At 59.9% G+C, this 15,303-nt stretch overlaps 2 protein-coding genes across 8 annotated transcripts in view; one reads left to right on the forward strand and one right to left on the reverse strand.

Moving 5' to 3' along the window:
- The first annotated feature begins 319 nt into the window (after positions 1–319).
- Positions 320–15,303, forward strand: part of GRAMD4 (GRAM domain containing 4) — a 78,047-nt gene continuing 63,063 nt past the window's right edge. The window contains exon 1 of one of the 5 annotated variants that reach the window (XM_082350591.1): positions 320–540. Coding sequence is in view for 1 of the 5 variants with exons in the window: in XM_082350589.1 (XP_082206715.1) it covers positions 512–540 (29 nt within the window). In the remaining 4 variants the exon portion in view is untranslated. Of the gene's footprint in view, positions 541–11,233; positions 11,384–15,303 lie in introns of those variants that run through there. The other 4 variants (XM_082350589.1, XM_082350593.1, XM_082350592.1 and 1 more) reach the window with 4 other exon arrangements.
- On the reverse strand, positions 6,917–10,737 carry LOC309609327 (uncharacterized protein). Of its 3 annotated transcripts, none has more exons than XR_014233375.1 (3): positions 10,191–10,737; positions 8,600–9,542; positions 6,917–8,057 (listed from the first exon to the last, which is right to left on the reverse strand). XR_014233375.1 is itself a non-coding variant. In XM_082350619.1 (2 exons), the coding sequence occupies exons 1-2, from the start codon at positions 10,472–10,474 to the stop codon at positions 8,789–8,791; spliced, it is 1,038 nt and encodes a 345-aa protein (XP_082206745.1). In that variant the 5' UTR covers positions 10,475–10,737; the 3' UTR covers positions 6,917–8,788. The 3 variants fall into 3 exon arrangements, 1 of the variants encoding a protein (XP_082206745.1); XR_014233376.1 differs by having other exon boundaries at positions 6,917–7,828; positions 7,975–9,542; XM_082350619.1 differs by having other exon boundaries at positions 6,917–9,542.

A 15,303-nucleotide genomic window follows, 5' to 3' on the forward strand; every position in this document is an offset into this window, starting at 1 on the left:
GTGTAGGTGGCGGGGGCGCACGTGGGCCACCCAAACAAAGGTGGTGCCGCGTGACCCAGCTCGCTCTCGCGTGCGAATCCGCCAGGGCAGGCGAGCCCCCGCGGGGGGCCGCGCCCGGGTGGGCCGGCTGCCCCGAGGCGGCACAAGGAGGGGCGCGACTCCTTTAAGGCTCGGCGGGGCGGCGCGGGGCTTGCCAGCTCAGGCCGTGGGGCGTGGCGTTGGGGGTGGTGGCGCGGGGCGTGTGGGCGGGGCGTTGGGCGGGGCGGAGCGCGCGCGGGGCGGGGCGGCGGCTGCGCAGGCCGGGCCGGGGGCGCGCAGACTCCGCGCAGCGGGACGCGAGCGCGCGACCTGGCGCCGCCGCCGCCGCCGCCGCCGCTGCTGCCTCCGCGCTCGTGGCCGGGACCCGCGGGGCCGCCTCCTCCGGGCTCCCCGGCGCCGCTCGGCTCCCGGGCGGGCGGCAGGTGCAGCGCGGCTGGGCGGCTGGCGAAGGGGACGCCGAGGCGGCGGGTGGATGAGAGGTGGTCCCGATCTCCGCGCAGGGTAAGCGGCGCGCGCGCGGACGCCCACACGGACCTCGCCGGACACACGGACAGGCTCCCCACGGGGGCCGGCCGGGCCGCGACCCGGCGCGCTCGGCCACGCTCTCCCCGCGCCCGCAGCCAGCGGCTCTCCTAGCAGGGCCCCGCGCGGGCGCGCCCCGCATACACGCCCCCGGGTCCCGCGTTGGCCTGGGCGCGCCGCGGCCACGGCGTCTCCTGGCCCGCGTTGTGCCGGGCTGGCCAGGGAGAGGAGGACGTCCCGTGGGCGCGGGGCCTGAGATGGGGTGGTGGTGGTGGGCAGGGCGGGGGTCACCGCGGCCAGGCTGGGGCACGGGCGGGCGCGGCAAATGTCGTCTTCGCGACTCACTCCTTGGGGACACAGGAGAGGAGGAGGGAGACCCCGGCCGCTGCGACCCCAGAGACGACCCCGCCAAAAAGTTGTGGGCGCTCGTCCTCTTCCCCGCACCCCTCCGTTCGCCCTGTCCCCTTTCCCTTTGTTTGGGACTTTTAGCTGGTGGGGCTCTGCTGGGGCCCAGCTCCGCGTGCAGGCATGGAGGAGAGGTGTAGTGCAGCAGCTCCCAGCCCGGGGCCCCCGCCTGCCCAGAGCAGGCCCTGCACCCCCGTCCAGGCCTGGCCTACCACCGGCGGAGGGAGGAGAGTCGGAGGCGGGCGGGCTGCTGCACCTGTCTGGGCAGGGAAGCTCTGGCAGTAGGAGCAGCGGCCCCCGCCAGGGCCATGGACCTGAGGGGGTACCCCTGGAAGCTGAGTCCACCCTGGCGCTGTTGCCAGCCCTGCATTTCCGGAGGCGGGGAGGATTCAGTTTGGGCGACACCTTCTGCAGGATGGGGTTCCCTTCTTGCCTTCCTAATGCAGGCTGGGGAGAAAAGACAGAGTTCTGAGCATCTCCCCCCCCACAAAAATGGAGGCGTCTGAGCCCCAGCGCTCATCGCAGCGCAGCCTTAGGGGTAGTTTCAGGCCTGGGCCTGGCACGGGCAGGGCTGTGCAATAGTTAAGAGAGGAATTTGGAGTCTTGCCTCCGTCACACATCTGCTCGGTGACCTTGGGCAGGAAGGCCTTGAGCCGTCTCATGCCTCAGTTTCCCCACCAGTAAACGGGGGGGGGGGTGACAAGAGGATTAGATGATGTGATACAGACCCCCCCCTCCACCCCCCTCCCTGACTGGACACACCCAGGGCAGAGAGCAGAACACCCTGGAGAGGCCAGCGGTGCCCTTCGCCCCCTGGCGGCTGTTGATTCCCTGACTCTGCCCCACGTGTCCCAGGCCCTTTTGGGGACACACGGTCTGCCTGTGTGAGTGTGTTCCAGTTGTTGCCCTTGTCCCCTGCTGGGATGGAACCACATCCCACAATGTGAGCTGCGACCCCTCGGATCAGGGACCTCATTAAACCTGCCCCTCCTTCCTGTTGCAAACCCCTCTGAAAACTCCCCGCCTGGCCCAGGTAAGGGACCTGGCCTGCCTGTCCTTCCCTCTGTCTTGGCTGTGATGTTGATCCTTCTGCAGCTTTGTGACCACGGGCAGGGGTCTTGAACCTGCAGGCTGGACAGTGCTGGACTCCTGTTGGCGGAGATGCCAACTTGGTCCTGGGGACCAGGAGGGAAGGTTCCCTGGAGCCTCTAGACGGCGCCACCCCCTCTCCGCCCTTCTTTCCTGTGGGCTGCCTTGGCTCATGGGGTGTGGCTGTCCCAGAGGTGCGGCCTGGGGACGGGCAGGGCCTGTCCCTTTGCTGTCTGCCTGCCTGCACTCGGGAAAGGCATTTCCTGGAAACTGTACAGGAAGGTCTCAAAGTGTGGTTTGCTTGGCCCTGGCCGCTTTAGTCTGTGTCTTCCACTGAGTTGGGTGGGCGGGGGCCCTTCATGCAGGGAGAACCTGGTGGTCTCTCCAAGCCGCCAGGCTGTGAGGCACTCCTCGTATCTGTCCAGCCAGAATGGGTGTCAGGAACCCGATGGTCGCCAGCTCCGAGTGACCTCTGCTTCCCCTGCCCTCCCCGGGCCTCACCTTCACTGGCTAGAAACGAGGAGAATCAGGCCCGTTTTTCCTGAATCACCACTTTTGCTGTACAATAGAATAGAATAGTGGTTCAGGCCCAGTGAAAACAAAGTGTTATTAGATTCTAGTGAGAGTGCAGTTGCCAGGGGAGATTGCGAGCCTGAAGCGCATTTTCTGTTTGTAACAGAGTATCTGAGCGATGTTACAGATGTGACAGAGATACCAGTGCCAGGCCCAGTCTGCATCTCCGTGGAATCAATGTAATCGGAGAAGCGAAGGGCTCCCCTGATGTTTCCATGGTGTGACCCATGTTAGTGGTTGTACCACTGGTACCCTGGCATCTCATGGGCCCCAGGGGACCCCTTCCAGCTCCCAATGCTTCGCGGTTTGGGAGTTTCCCTCCTGAAGCCGGTCGTATCTGAGCTTTGTGTGAGAGTGGGCTTCCCATTGTGGAGCGGCGTGGCTCCAGCCAGGTCCCCATTTCTGGGGGCCACTCCCTCTCGGGGACCTAGGCTGGTTTCCCTTCTTGTGGGCCTGTGGCGTTTGGCCCCCTGTGTGAGTCAGGATGGGGGGCTCCTGCCTAGTGGCCGTGCTGGGGACTTGCTGAGCGTCTCAGGAGCTCCGGTCAGTGGAGGGCGTGTGCCAGCTGGGACGGAAGACACTGGTGGTGGCTGTGTGGCCTGCTTGGAGGCTGCTGTTCCTGTCGCCAGCAGGAAGGGAGGCCATCTTTGTCAAAAGCCGAGTACCCCTGCTCCCTACGGAGGCTGCTGATAGCCTTGGGGTATGTAGCAGAGCATCCCTCCCCTTAAAGAAGTGAAAAATGAATTGGGGGTAATGAGACGTGGGCCGTGAGAGTGAGTAATAGGAATACAGATGCTCTTGCCAGGGGAGCAGCTTCTGTTTGTTTACCAGCCCGGGTGTGCGAGTGTGACCACTCAGGTGGCACTCAGAACGCCTTTGCTTGGGACTTGAAAGCCGGCTGGGGGGCCCTTAGGCACTGCAAGGGGTTTAGGTCTGATTTTTCCTTGGCTTTTGGGTGCTATGGCAATGGGGGCTCTCGTTGGGTCTCTATCCTGGGCAGAATCTAGAAGACACCCTTTGTAAAGGGGCTGAGTTCAGTCGCTGGCTGGTGGACGAGGACGAGGCCTGGGTCCTCGATGGTGATGCGCGTTTTGCGGATGGAGTGGGTCCTCGATGGTGATGCGCGTTTTGCGGATGGAGTGGGTCCTCGATGGTGATGAGCGTTTTGCGGATGGAGTGGGTCCTCGATGGTGATGAGCGTTTTGCGGATGGAGTGGGTCCTCGATGGTGATGAGCGTTTTGCGGATGGAGTGGGTCCTCGATGGTGATGCGCGTTTTGCGGATGGAGTGGGTCCTCGATGGTGATGAGCGTTTTGCGGATGGAGTGGGTCCTCGATGGTGATGCGCGTTTTGCGGATGGAGTGGGTCCTCGATGGTGATGAGCGTTTTGCGGATGGAGTGGTCCTCGATGGTGATGAGCGTTTTGCGGATGGAGTGGGTCCTCGATGGTGATGCGCGTTTTGCGGATGGAGTGGGTCCTCGATGGTGATGCGCGTTTTGCGGATGGAGTGGGTCCTCGATGGTGATGCGCGTTTTGCGGATGGAGTGGGTCCTCGATGGTGATGAGCGTTTTGCGGATGGAGTGGGTCCTCGATGGTGATGAGCGTTTTGCGGATGGAGTGGGTCCTCGATGGTGATGCGCGTTTTGCGGATGGAGTGGGTCCTCGATGGTGATGAGCGTTTTGCGGATGGAGTGGGTCCTCGATGGTGATGCGCGTTTTGCGGATGGAGGTTGAGGCACCGCCAGCCCTGCGTGTGCGGCAGCCCGGCCACCTGCGCGGAGCTGGCCGCTGACGGAGGAAGGCAGTTGGTTAACTTGAGAACCTAAAGGCAGGTCGTCTGACTTCTCTTACTGATTGAGATGGAGCAAGAAAGTGAAGGTTTCCCTAATTAGAGAAAACTGTGTTCTTTGAGCCTTTGGGGTCTGCATGTGCCTTGTACGGAGGAGTCGGGCAGAGACTTTGCACTGTAATTCACCACTAATGACGGTCGCCATCTAAAGGTTATTAAGATCATTTGGCATTTGAGTTATAACCAGAGTTGCGATTATGTTTAAGCCATGTGATTAAGGCCCCCTGTGGTTACACCGGCAGACAGGAAGTACTGGCCTGTCCAAACGGAAAAAAATTAACAGTAGTAGAAATCACTCAGTATAGTGTCAGGCGTGGTGCTAAGTGTCTTTCACGCGTTGCCTCTCGTGGTCCTCACAACCTCCACTTTCATGCGTCCTGCAGAGGCAGAAACAGGCCCAGAGAGGCAGGTGGCTGGCCTCAGTCCCCAGTTAGTTAAGTAGCAGAGCTGGGATCGGAACTCGGGTTGTTTGGCAACAAAGGCTGTGCTCTTAACCTCACTGCCTCCCTGATGATCAGTTGAATTTCTGGGGGTTTGTATAAGAAACAGAAGTAAATTTACAGTCATGATGAGAAGTCTCTTTGCCATCAAACATGTGCTAATAGCAAGAGCGTCTCTTACCCTGGGCCTGATGGCATGCCACGCACTTTAGATGATTGATTTTCATAACAGCTGGAGGTCGGTGCTATTATTAGCTCCATCGGCACAGAGAGGTTAAGTAACTTCCCAGAGGCCACAGGCTGGTGAGTGGCAGAGCTGGGTATCTGTTCCTAAGCTGGGTACTGTATGCAGGGGGATTAAGTGGAGAAAACTCTTTGTCTGTTGCTGTGTGTTCTTGGGCAAGACGCTTAACCCCTCTGGGCCTCCGTTTGGTCACCGGGAAACAAGGGTCTTGGTGTGGAATATAGAAGCCAGAGGCCTCCGAGCTGGCCGCGTCTGCACTGCCTCCCCCAGGAAGGCCCTGGGTGGGGAGGCCCAACCATTGCAGCTTCCCCCGCAGGAGGAGAGTCGTGGTGAAGGGGGCCAGTGCGCCCCAGCACTGGCTGGTGTTGGGTGGAGTGGCCCTGGCTGTTGTCGGGGTGAGGGCTCTGGCTCTCCTGGAAGCTCAGAGCACACCTGGGGAGAGAGACACCTGACACTGGGCACCGCTCCCTCTTTGAAGTGAGGGTGCTCAGAAAGCCCCCACTGCTCTGTCCCTCGGGAATCGGGCGGGGGGGGGGGTGATGGGCGGACCTATCCAGAGCCCCCCCTGTGCCGCCAAACCCAGCTCAGCTGTGCTGGGAGAACTAGGTGTGCTGGCGCCGTGGAGGGCTGCAGTGGCCCGGGGACCCCCAGGGAAACCGCTCAGCCCTCTTGTGGTCAGGCGCCCAGCATCGGTGCAGAGGGCTGCTGCCTCTCGCCCCTCCCTGTGGGCAGGGGGTACATGGCACAGGAGGCCCTCCCCAGCCCGCCAGCATGGAGTGCGGTACGGGGCACACCTGTACCAGGGATGGCAGACCTCTGTGTCAGGCACATCTCGGCTCCATCCCCCTTGCTGGGGAGGCCTCCCCCAGCACCCCATTTATAGAAGTCCCCCCTCACTTGCCCCCCTGCCCCCCTGCCCCCCACAGTAGTTGTCCTCCGTGGAGGCAGGGGCTCTCTCCCTCTTGTCCTGGTCCTGAGCAGCCCAGAGCAGGGATGATGGAGGCGCTCCCTGCTCTGCCCCCGGGGGCCACTCTGCAGCCTGGCCTCCAGGGACCAGCAGCTTTGGGTCCTGGGGGCCTGGCTGGGGGGAGCCCACCTGCAGTTGAGCTAAGCTGGGGGCTGGGGGAGGGGAGGGGCCAGGCTCCCCAAAGGCGGGGGCAGGCCTGGGCAGTGAGAGAGGTGTGCGTTTGTTTTTTAAACGTCTTTATCGAGGTACAGTTCACATACCATGCAATCCAGCCATGGAAAGTGCCATTCACCGACTTTTAGCATATCCACAAAATTGTGCAGCCATCACCACAATCTAATTTTAGAACATTTTCATCACCCCCTTTAGCAATCACTCATTCTCTTTCCCTCTAGCCCCTGGCAACTGCTAATCTGCTTTCTGTCTCCATGGATTTGCCTGCCCTGGACATTTCATATCAGAGGAATCGTATGCTCTGTGGACGTTTGGCTCTGCTTTCCTTCACTTAGCGGGATGCATTTTCAACCGTGTGGCAGCGTGTAGTGACAGAGTTGTGCTTGGTGCCTCTTCTGAAGTGTGGCCCCTCTTCCCCAGCACGAGGTGACCCTGGACCACCTTTCTCACCAGTCTTGGTGAGCTCGCCTTGCATCACCAGGCACCCGGGGTCAGAGTTCATAGCGGCCCCTTCTGTCGCTATGGCTGTCTGAGAACTCTGTGCTGGCACCATGAGCCATTTCATGTGACTCATTTTCTTTTTTTTTTTTTTTTTTTTCATGTGACTCATTTTCAGTGGCCTTTGGCACACTTACCATTTATGTGAGCTGCACTCAAGTCACCTCCTCCAGGAAGCCCTCCTAGCCTTCCCATGCCCCCAGGGTTAGGGCCCTTGTGCCTGTCATCCTGTGTGATCCTCTGTTTACCTGCCTGCCTTCTGAGCTCCTGGAGAGCAGGGGCCCCGCTTTTCATCTGATTCCTGGCTGGCCTCGTTGGAGACAGTGTCGGGGGGTGAATGGTTGCAGATGGGGGGATGGCGTGTTTGTGAGGCCTTAAGTCCCATGGGGCTCTCTTACTGGCTGCCCCACTATTTCTCTTCCTTGATTATCCTTCTGTTACTGTGTGATCACTTGACTTTGAAACTGTACTGTCTGTGTCCTCTGGATCACCTCAAGGGCAGGCCCGGGTCTGGCTCTGGGTATCCTGGACGTGAGCTGAGCCCTGCCCGCCCCACCTCTGCCCTACCTGCCCACCACGCCCCACCACGCCCCACAGTGGGTGGCAGGCTGGGTTTTTGGTTTTGTTTTCCTTTTTTTTTTCCTAATAATAGACTGTACTTTTTAGGACAGTTTTAGACTTACAGAAACGTTACAAAGAAAACACAATTCCCATATATCTGTCCCTCACCACGGTTTCTCTTATTATTACCATTTTACTTTAGTGTGGAACGTTGTTATAATTAATTAATGGGTCAATATCGACAATTATTAACTGAAGTCTGTAGTTTATTCAGATTTTCTTAGTTTTCACCTAATGTCCTTTTTCTACCCCAGGACACCATACTACATTTAGTCTCCTTCGGCTCCTCTGGGCTGGGACAGTTTCTCAGACTTTTCTTATTTTTGATGACTTGATAGTCTTGAGGAATATTAAGGACATTGTAGATCCCTCTCCACTGGAATTTGGACAGTTGGAAACACCCTGCTGGAATTTGGATGTTTTTCTCTGGGTTAGACTGGGGTCGTGGATTTTGGGAGGAAGATCACAGAGGTGAAGAGCCCTCACCCCATCCCATCAGGGCACTGATCGCTGTGATGTTGGCCTAGGTCGTCTGGCTGATGTAAACTTACTCTTTTCCGTCTGCCCATGCTGTCCTCCTTGGAAGGAAGTCAGGATATGCAGCCCACACGTAAGGGGTTTGAGGGTGGAGTGCCTATAAACGATTTGGAATCTTCTGAATGGGAGACTTGTCTCTTCTCCCCCATTTATCAATTTATTCAGTCATGTTTTACGTCAGTGTGGATTCATGTCTCCTTATTTTATACTCTGAGTTAACAGTGCAGTACCACTTTACTTATTTTGTTGGTCAGATTGTTCCAGCCTTGGCCGCTGGGAGCTCGTTCAGGTGGTTCCTGAGTTCAGTTGACGTGCTCCCATCATGTGGCGCGATGTGGACACATCCTCACTTCCTGGCACTATGGGTGCTCCCAAGCCCTAGAATCAGCCAGTTCTCCCAGGAGCCTGGTTGCTCTTACCGGAGTATGGTTTTAGAAACCAAGATCTGGGCGCTGGGTGTGCTCGTGGCTACTGGGGTCTCATTGCTCTGGGCCCTCTCTGCTGGCAGAGCAGAAATGCACACTGTGGATATGCACACGTCTGTAAGTACTTCTGTGTGTAACCATCTGTGTTGATACATTAAGTAGTGTATTAAGTGAGATGTGAGTTCATCCTAGTGGTATAATCTGTAGTCATTACCGTGTGGATCCTGCTTCTCTCGTTGACCAGTTTCCATTCCAGCCGTGGGAAACTGGGCTCCCCCCATTTGCCATCGTTTACGTGATCGTTCAGTTCCAGTGTAGCTGCAGAGCAGTATCAGACTGTTATCCCCGCCCCCTGGGAAGTGGCTTCACGGGCCAGAGTGCTGTGTGCATGTGTGGCTCCTTCTTACTCCCCTGGGTTCTTGCTGTGCTGTTGGAACGGGCGCTGATAGGTGTTCTCTGCCTGGGCCCTGCAGAGGCTGGGGGGGCCACCGCCTCCCCGAGAAGGTCTGTGACCTGCAAGGAGAGAAAAAGAGAACTGGGGGGCTCCTCGCTGTGCCTGGTCACCCCAGGCCTGTGGGGATGGGCACAGACGTGGCATCCCTTTGAAATCTGAAAGCGGGGCTGGCTTTGAACACACCCTGGAGGCCCGGCCTCGGCGGCACGAGGAGGAAGGCTGCCGGCGGGACCGTTTGGAGCTCAGGCGCATCTTTGATTCAGATCCTGGCCTGTGAGTTCCCCCAACCTGGGAACTCGCGCTGCAGCGGGGAGGGGCAGCCTCCGGCCACGGTTCTGTGGAGCAGGGGTGGAGCACTGAGGCCGGGTTCCTTTCTGGAAAGGAGAGAACTGGGCGAGTTCTGCTCTGGTTCACTCGGGGCCCTATGCCGGCTCCCGTTTCCGTCCGCACGTGTGTGGGGTCTGGGGGCGGGGAGGGCTTCAGCTGGAGGCTTCTGAGCAGGTGGGACGGTGAGAGGCAAGGTGCCCACCGTTTTAGGGCCGAGTTGGTGGGCAGGGGGCGGGTACCCTGGACCCAGGGCCGAGGAGACCTGAGAGCAGCCACGGGCGGGGCTTTGCTGGGTTTGTGCTTCAGAGGAAAGGGGCGGCCACCTGGGCGGGCTCGGAAGACGCCTGGAACCGCGGTTGTCCCTTGTGCTCCTGCCCTTTTGAGATAAAATGAGGGGGGGCGGTCAGTGGACGGGACACCGGCTGGGCCTCAGCAGCTGGTCCGGCGCCTGGGTTCCTGTGTGCCATGTGTCGTGGGCCAGGTTCCGGGTTTCTGAGGGTGGCACCCACGATGGCTGTCGCTTTGAGTGGCCCACAGGTGACGGAGCAGCAGCGGGAGCTGCCGCGCTGACTGCACCGCCTCTGTGCGTGTGAGGAGGTGCCGTGTACACTGTGCCGTCTACACTCGTGGGGAGGTGCTGCTCACACGGTACTGTCTACACGTGTGGGTCGCCATGCCGCCCTCCCTGGGACCAGCTGGGGCTGGCGTGGGCTCAGTTTATCAAAGGTCATCTCCTGTCCAAGACTCCTGGAGGCCCAGCTGGCGGTGGCCACACCTCTGCTGGGGCAGGTCTGGGCTCCGGGCCACGCTGGGGGAGCCATGGGACGCATGGCTGTCTGTCCTGCCCCCAGCTCAGGCTTTCGGCTCAGCATCCTGAAAGCCCTCGATTCCCTGCTGTGGGGCTGGGGCCTCACCGAGGTGGTACCCCGGCTCCCCTGGTCCTGTGAGGGGAGCCCTAAGGAAGCGGGGGGGGTGGGGCTGGCTTGGGGCTCGGTGGGCGGGCCTGCCTGGGAGTGAGGCTCACCTGCCCTGCTGGAGGCCACCTGCTGGCCTGGCTGTGCGCTCCTCCCAGACCCCCCGGGCATGTCCTTGGGGTCCTGTGCTGGCTTCAGCATCCAGGTTAGGTGTCCAGGGGCTGGCGTCTGCAGCCCTTTCCCTAGTCCATCCAGAGAGGAAGGTCAGGAACGAGACAGGTGGGCTGGACAGGAGGCCTCCCTGAGGACCTGTGGCCGGTGCTGCCTTCGGAGGGCGGTCAGCGGTGGCGTGCCCCCAGGCCCTACCCGGCCCTGTCCTGTTGGGCGAGCCCATCGCAAGCGTGCTGAGCCCATCCTGGATCAGGAGGAAAAGCAGTGTTTTGTTCCACAGCCACTGCTTAAGAAAGCCGGGGGATGTGTGGATACGTCAGCCCCTAAGAGTGGAGGACGGCGTGGGGGATGGGTCTGGAGGGGAGGGGTGGCCACTGGGACCCAAGGATGCTGGACTGGGAAGTAGAGTTTAAAGGAGTGCGGTTCACTGGCGGTCATCCTGCTCCTTAGCGCCCAGCCTGCCCGACGGTGGAGGCTGCAGATGTGTGACTTCTTTGCCGCTGAGCACATTTGGGGGAGAGGAAGTGAAATGTGAGTCAGCAGGCAGAAGGCCGTGGGCACGAGGGTGGGGGGGCGGGCGGAGCTGCTGGCCCATAGACAGGAGGGAAGGCAGGGCTGGAGGAGCCACCGTGTCCCCGCTGCTCCCGCCCTGGCAGCCTGTGTCCCTCCTGGGAGGGCCTGGGGGAAGGGGGCCAGCGCCGGTCTGGGGGGCAAGGCGATGGGCTATCACATTCTAAGCTGGACATCTAGGATTGTGACTCCCAGGGTGGGCGGGCCCCAGGACATGGGCCCCCTCGACCCTCATCTGCTGGCAGGTGGGGAGGGCGGAAGGAGGGAGTGGGGGAGCGAGCAGGGCTGGGAATCCTCGTGACCACAGGTGAGGGAAGGCGTGCTGGCAGCGTCAGGAAGGGAGGTTGAGGTCCCGCTTGCGTTGGTGAGAGGCCGGCCGGACAGGTTCTCTGCAGGCTGGGGTTTGTGCTGCTGTGTGCGGGCGGGCTGGAAGCAGGAAAAGGAGAGACCTGGCCTCTCGCCAGCCACTGTCTAAGCTCTGGAACGGCCTCCCACCTGATGTGGCCGCCTCTGCGTTTGGAGAATTGGCCATCTTGAGATGCTCCCGGGATGGGGAAGGGAGGTAAACCCTGGATGTCGGGGACCCTGCCTCACGTGGCCCACAGGGACAGTGTGGCGGGACTGGGCTGGTTGGGGGACAAGGGAGGGCTGTCTGAGGATGCCCCGGGGAGAGGATGAGCCCGGTTGCTGGTATCTGGACACTTCTGGGTGCCAGGGGATGTACGTGGGTGGCTGCCACCCCGGAAAGGGCCACCTGGTCCCCACTTTGCAGATGAGTAAGTGGGAGTCGGGCGGGGGGACCCAGTAAGTAAGTGGCTGGCAGCTCGCTGCCCGCAGGGCCCACGCCCTTGTCCATGGCCCGCCTGCCCTCTCCTCGGGTTTATTTAAGTGTTTTCAGAGGTCAAAGCTGTCCTCCCTGATACGCACCTGTGGGCCGCACGTGGCCCCTTAACCCTTTGCGCCAGGCCCACTGCTCAGGCTCTGGGTGGCCCACCCCCTCCATGTGTGTGCCTGAGGGCCTCACCACCTCCTGCACCCCTCAGGGAGGCTGTTCCCTCAACACCCGGGTTCTACGGTTGCACATGCCAGACCTCCCTGAGCCCCTTACCCAGCCCCGCCGCCTGGCATGTAATGTGTGGGGATGGGTCTCCCGCACTAGACCCTGAGCTCCTTGAGGGCAGGCCTGGGCCAGCGAGGCTGGGTGATTCTAAAGGCCACCGTCACCCACGTACTGTGGCCTGGGTAGCTGAGCCGCTGGCATTCAGCAGGGCCTTGAGGTGTCTCCACTACCCTTGGTGGCCTGCACAGGCCTCGGGCCCTTGGTTCCTTCCCAAGGCAGGCGGGACTGAGCGGGGAGTCTGGCCCACGCAGCTCTCGGGGCACGGGGACCATCCCCCGCCCTGTCCTGGGAGGCCTGTCCCGTGCCTTTCTGTCTGCCATGTGTGTCTCTCCAGGAGCTGCAGGACACCTCCGGAGAGCTGAGAAGGCGCTGGGGGGAGGGGGGGTGGGGGACTCCTTAACCCCCAGGGGAGGTGACCCTGGGGGGCTGGGACATCGTTGTCACTGTGTATGTGACCCGGGCCTGGGGTTGCCGCTGCGGATGCCGGTCGGTGGGCATCTGCTGTTGCTTAGGACTGGCCTGGCTGAGGCAGCTTGGTGGGGGAGGGGAGGGAGAAACAAGCGCGGGCCAGCTGTTGGGGAGAGGCCTGGACTCGGGGCATAGGGGTGGGAGAGGTCCGCAGCCTCTGTGCGAGGACAGCTGAGGATGATGGCGAGGCTTCGGGTTTATTTATTTATTTATATTTTTTTACTTTTTGGCTGCACTGCACGTGGCACATGGGATCTTAGTTCCCCGACCAGGGATCGAACCCGCGCCCCCTGCAGTGGAAGCGCAGAGTCCTAACCACTGGACCACCGGGGAAGTCCCGCAAGGCTTCCAGTTTAGAAAAGCGGCTGGAGAAGGCAGGGGCCGGGAATGGGAGCCGGGTGCCTGCAGCTGACGGGCCCGGGCAGGTGACTGCTTCCCTGGCATGTCCTCCCTCATCCAGGGCCAACGTGGCCATGAAATCCCTCTTCCTCTTGCGTTCTCCGATTCAGGACTTAACTGCCGCTGCATCAGCAAAGGGACGGTGGTTTGACTCCACGTTTAGCAAAGCTAAGCAGGGCCCAGGCTGACGTCCCTGGTTAGGTCCCCCACGAGTCCCGAGTTCCCTCCCCCTGCCCGCCCCTGCAACCTGCAGTTAGCCATGGCCATGGAGGGATGGGGAGGGTCTGTTGGCATCGACCGGGCAGTGTAACTGTGGGCTCCGTGAGGGCCGACAGGACCAGCTCACTCGTGCCCGTGTGCCCAGCGCTTGGCCTAAGGCACCGGGGCGTGTTTGAGGGGAGCCTGCTGATGGCTGTCCCCCGAGGCCCAGCGCCACTCCTCCCACCCCCCCCACCCCGCCGACTTGAGTTGACCATCCGTCTCCTTTTAAGTTTCGCAAGTGTGTATCTTTGATAATTGACCACTTAATTGTGTGATTAAAATTAGTGAAGTGAGTTGTTTGCACTGAGCCGTAGTGAGGATGCTGAGCCCCAGCCTCACACTGACTCGGTCACTCACAGCTGGGGACGGTCACTCACAGCTGGGGACGGTCACTCAGCTGGGGCGGTCACTCACAGCTGGGGACGGTCACTCACAGCTGGGGACGGTCACTCACAGCTGGGATGGTCACTCACAGCTGGGGACGGTCACTCACAGCTGGGGACGGTCACTCACAGCTGGGGCGGCCACTCACAGCTGGGGCGGTCACTCACAGCTGGGGACGGTCACTCACAGCTGGGGCCGGTCACTCACAGCTGGGGGCGGTCACTCACAGCTGGGGACGGTCACTCACAGCTGGGGGCGGTCACTCACAGCTGGGGACCGTCACTCACAGCTGGGGACGGTCACTCACAGCTGGGGCGGTCACTCACAGCTGGGGACGGTCACTCACAGCTGGGGACCGTCACTCACAGCTGGGGACCGTCACTCACAGCTGGGGCGGTCACTCACAGCTGGGGACGGTCACTCACAGCTGGGGACGGGCTGGGCTCGGCTTCTCTCCTGAACGTTTTCACCCTTCGCTTGGATTGGATCGGATCAGACCAGGGAGGAGCTGTGTCGTCCTACACCAGCAGGAGACTCGAGTTCAAAGCAGGTTTCCATCCGGAGAGTCTTTGCATTCCCCCACTTATGTTTACGGGGACCAGCCCGTCCACTGGCTTCTACAAACTAGTGTCAGGCAGGTTCTCAGCCGGCCCGACCCGCTCTCCCAGGATGTGGCCAGCACCACGGAGGGTGCTGCTGGCCTCCTGCCTGTCGCTGGTTCTGCATATAGAGGCTGGCCCTGCTGGGCTGAGTTTAAAACTCTTGGCAATAAAGAGAGCCTATTTTGACCTATTTATAAAGTATTTCAGAATCACTTGCATGAATATTTTGTCCTAAATTCTGTATAATTAGAAGATATAAACCCTACTCTGGGAATTTTTTTGTGCACCAACATAACCTAAATTAGAACCCTCTCCATGTAGGTTTTTAAAAAAGAAATCATTGGAACAAAAAACATAAAGGAATTGATTTTATCTTCACTGTTCTCAAATGCTTGAAGATACTGTTTGTGCCGAAGAAACCTGGAAACCTTGTTGACTGATTTGCAGACCCTCTCTCTTCACCAAGAGCAGAAGGTCAATGTTTTGGAACAAATGTTGAAAACGTCCCCGTGAATTCTGACTTGAGGCGGAGGAGCCGTGACTGGACTTCCACCTGCCGGCTCCTTCTCCCCTCAACCTCAGGTTCAGCCAGAAGCTTCACCGCAGGTGCGCCCGGTTGTGTGCGCTCTTCACGCGAGGCTTCAGATGGCGCAGGAGAGGGATTTGTGGCTCTTGTCCATTTAGCACATGTTCTTGGGGCTTCTTAGCTGCTTGGCCGCCGCCTGCGGAGGGCAGGTTGCTGGATGCCAGCAGTGTCCCTTAGAGGAACATCCCTGGGCGGGGAGGCAGGTGTGGGGCTGGTGCCGCCCTACGTGGCCGAGTTTCCAGAGCAGCATGTGTGGGCTTGGAGCAGACTTTTAAGGGGAGACGTACAGGCTGAATCTTCTTTTTTTTTTCATATTTTTGGACCTCAGGTGCATCGAATTGGAGAAGCCATAGTCCTTGGGTCATGGTGTGCAGCCTTCACTGGTCATGCAGGAGCCTCTTGTCTGTTTAGTTATTTATTTATTTTTTTAAAGTTTATTTATTTTTGGCTGCTTTGAGTCTTTGTTGCTGCACGCGGGCTTTCTCTAGTTGTGGCGAGCAGGGGCTACTCTTTGTTGTGGTGCGCGGGCTTCTCATTGCAGTGGCTTCTCTTGTGGAGCACGGGCTCTAGGCACGTGAGCTTCAGTAGTTGGGACACGCGGGCTTCAGTAGTTGTGGCACGTGGGCTCAGTAGTTGGTGGCTCACCGGCTCTAGGGCACAGG

Source organism: Balaenoptera borealis, assembly GCF_965194805.1.
Source record: "Balaenoptera borealis genome assembly, chromosome: 13".
Taxonomy (NCBI): Eukaryota; Metazoa; Chordata; class Mammalia; order Artiodactyla; family Balaenopteridae; genus Balaenoptera; species Balaenoptera borealis.

Bases quoted from the DNA above. Each gene is read 5' to 3' on its own strand.
- LOC309609327 (XM_082350619.1), bottom strand. From the start codon at position 10,474: ATGGGCTCGCCCAACAGGACAGGGCCGGGTAGGGCCTGGGGGCACGCC. The intron at 9,543-10,190 runs GTGAGCCTCACT...TTATCTCAAAAG, and splicing joins GGTGGCCTCCAGCAGGGCAG to GGCAGGAGCACAAGGGACAA.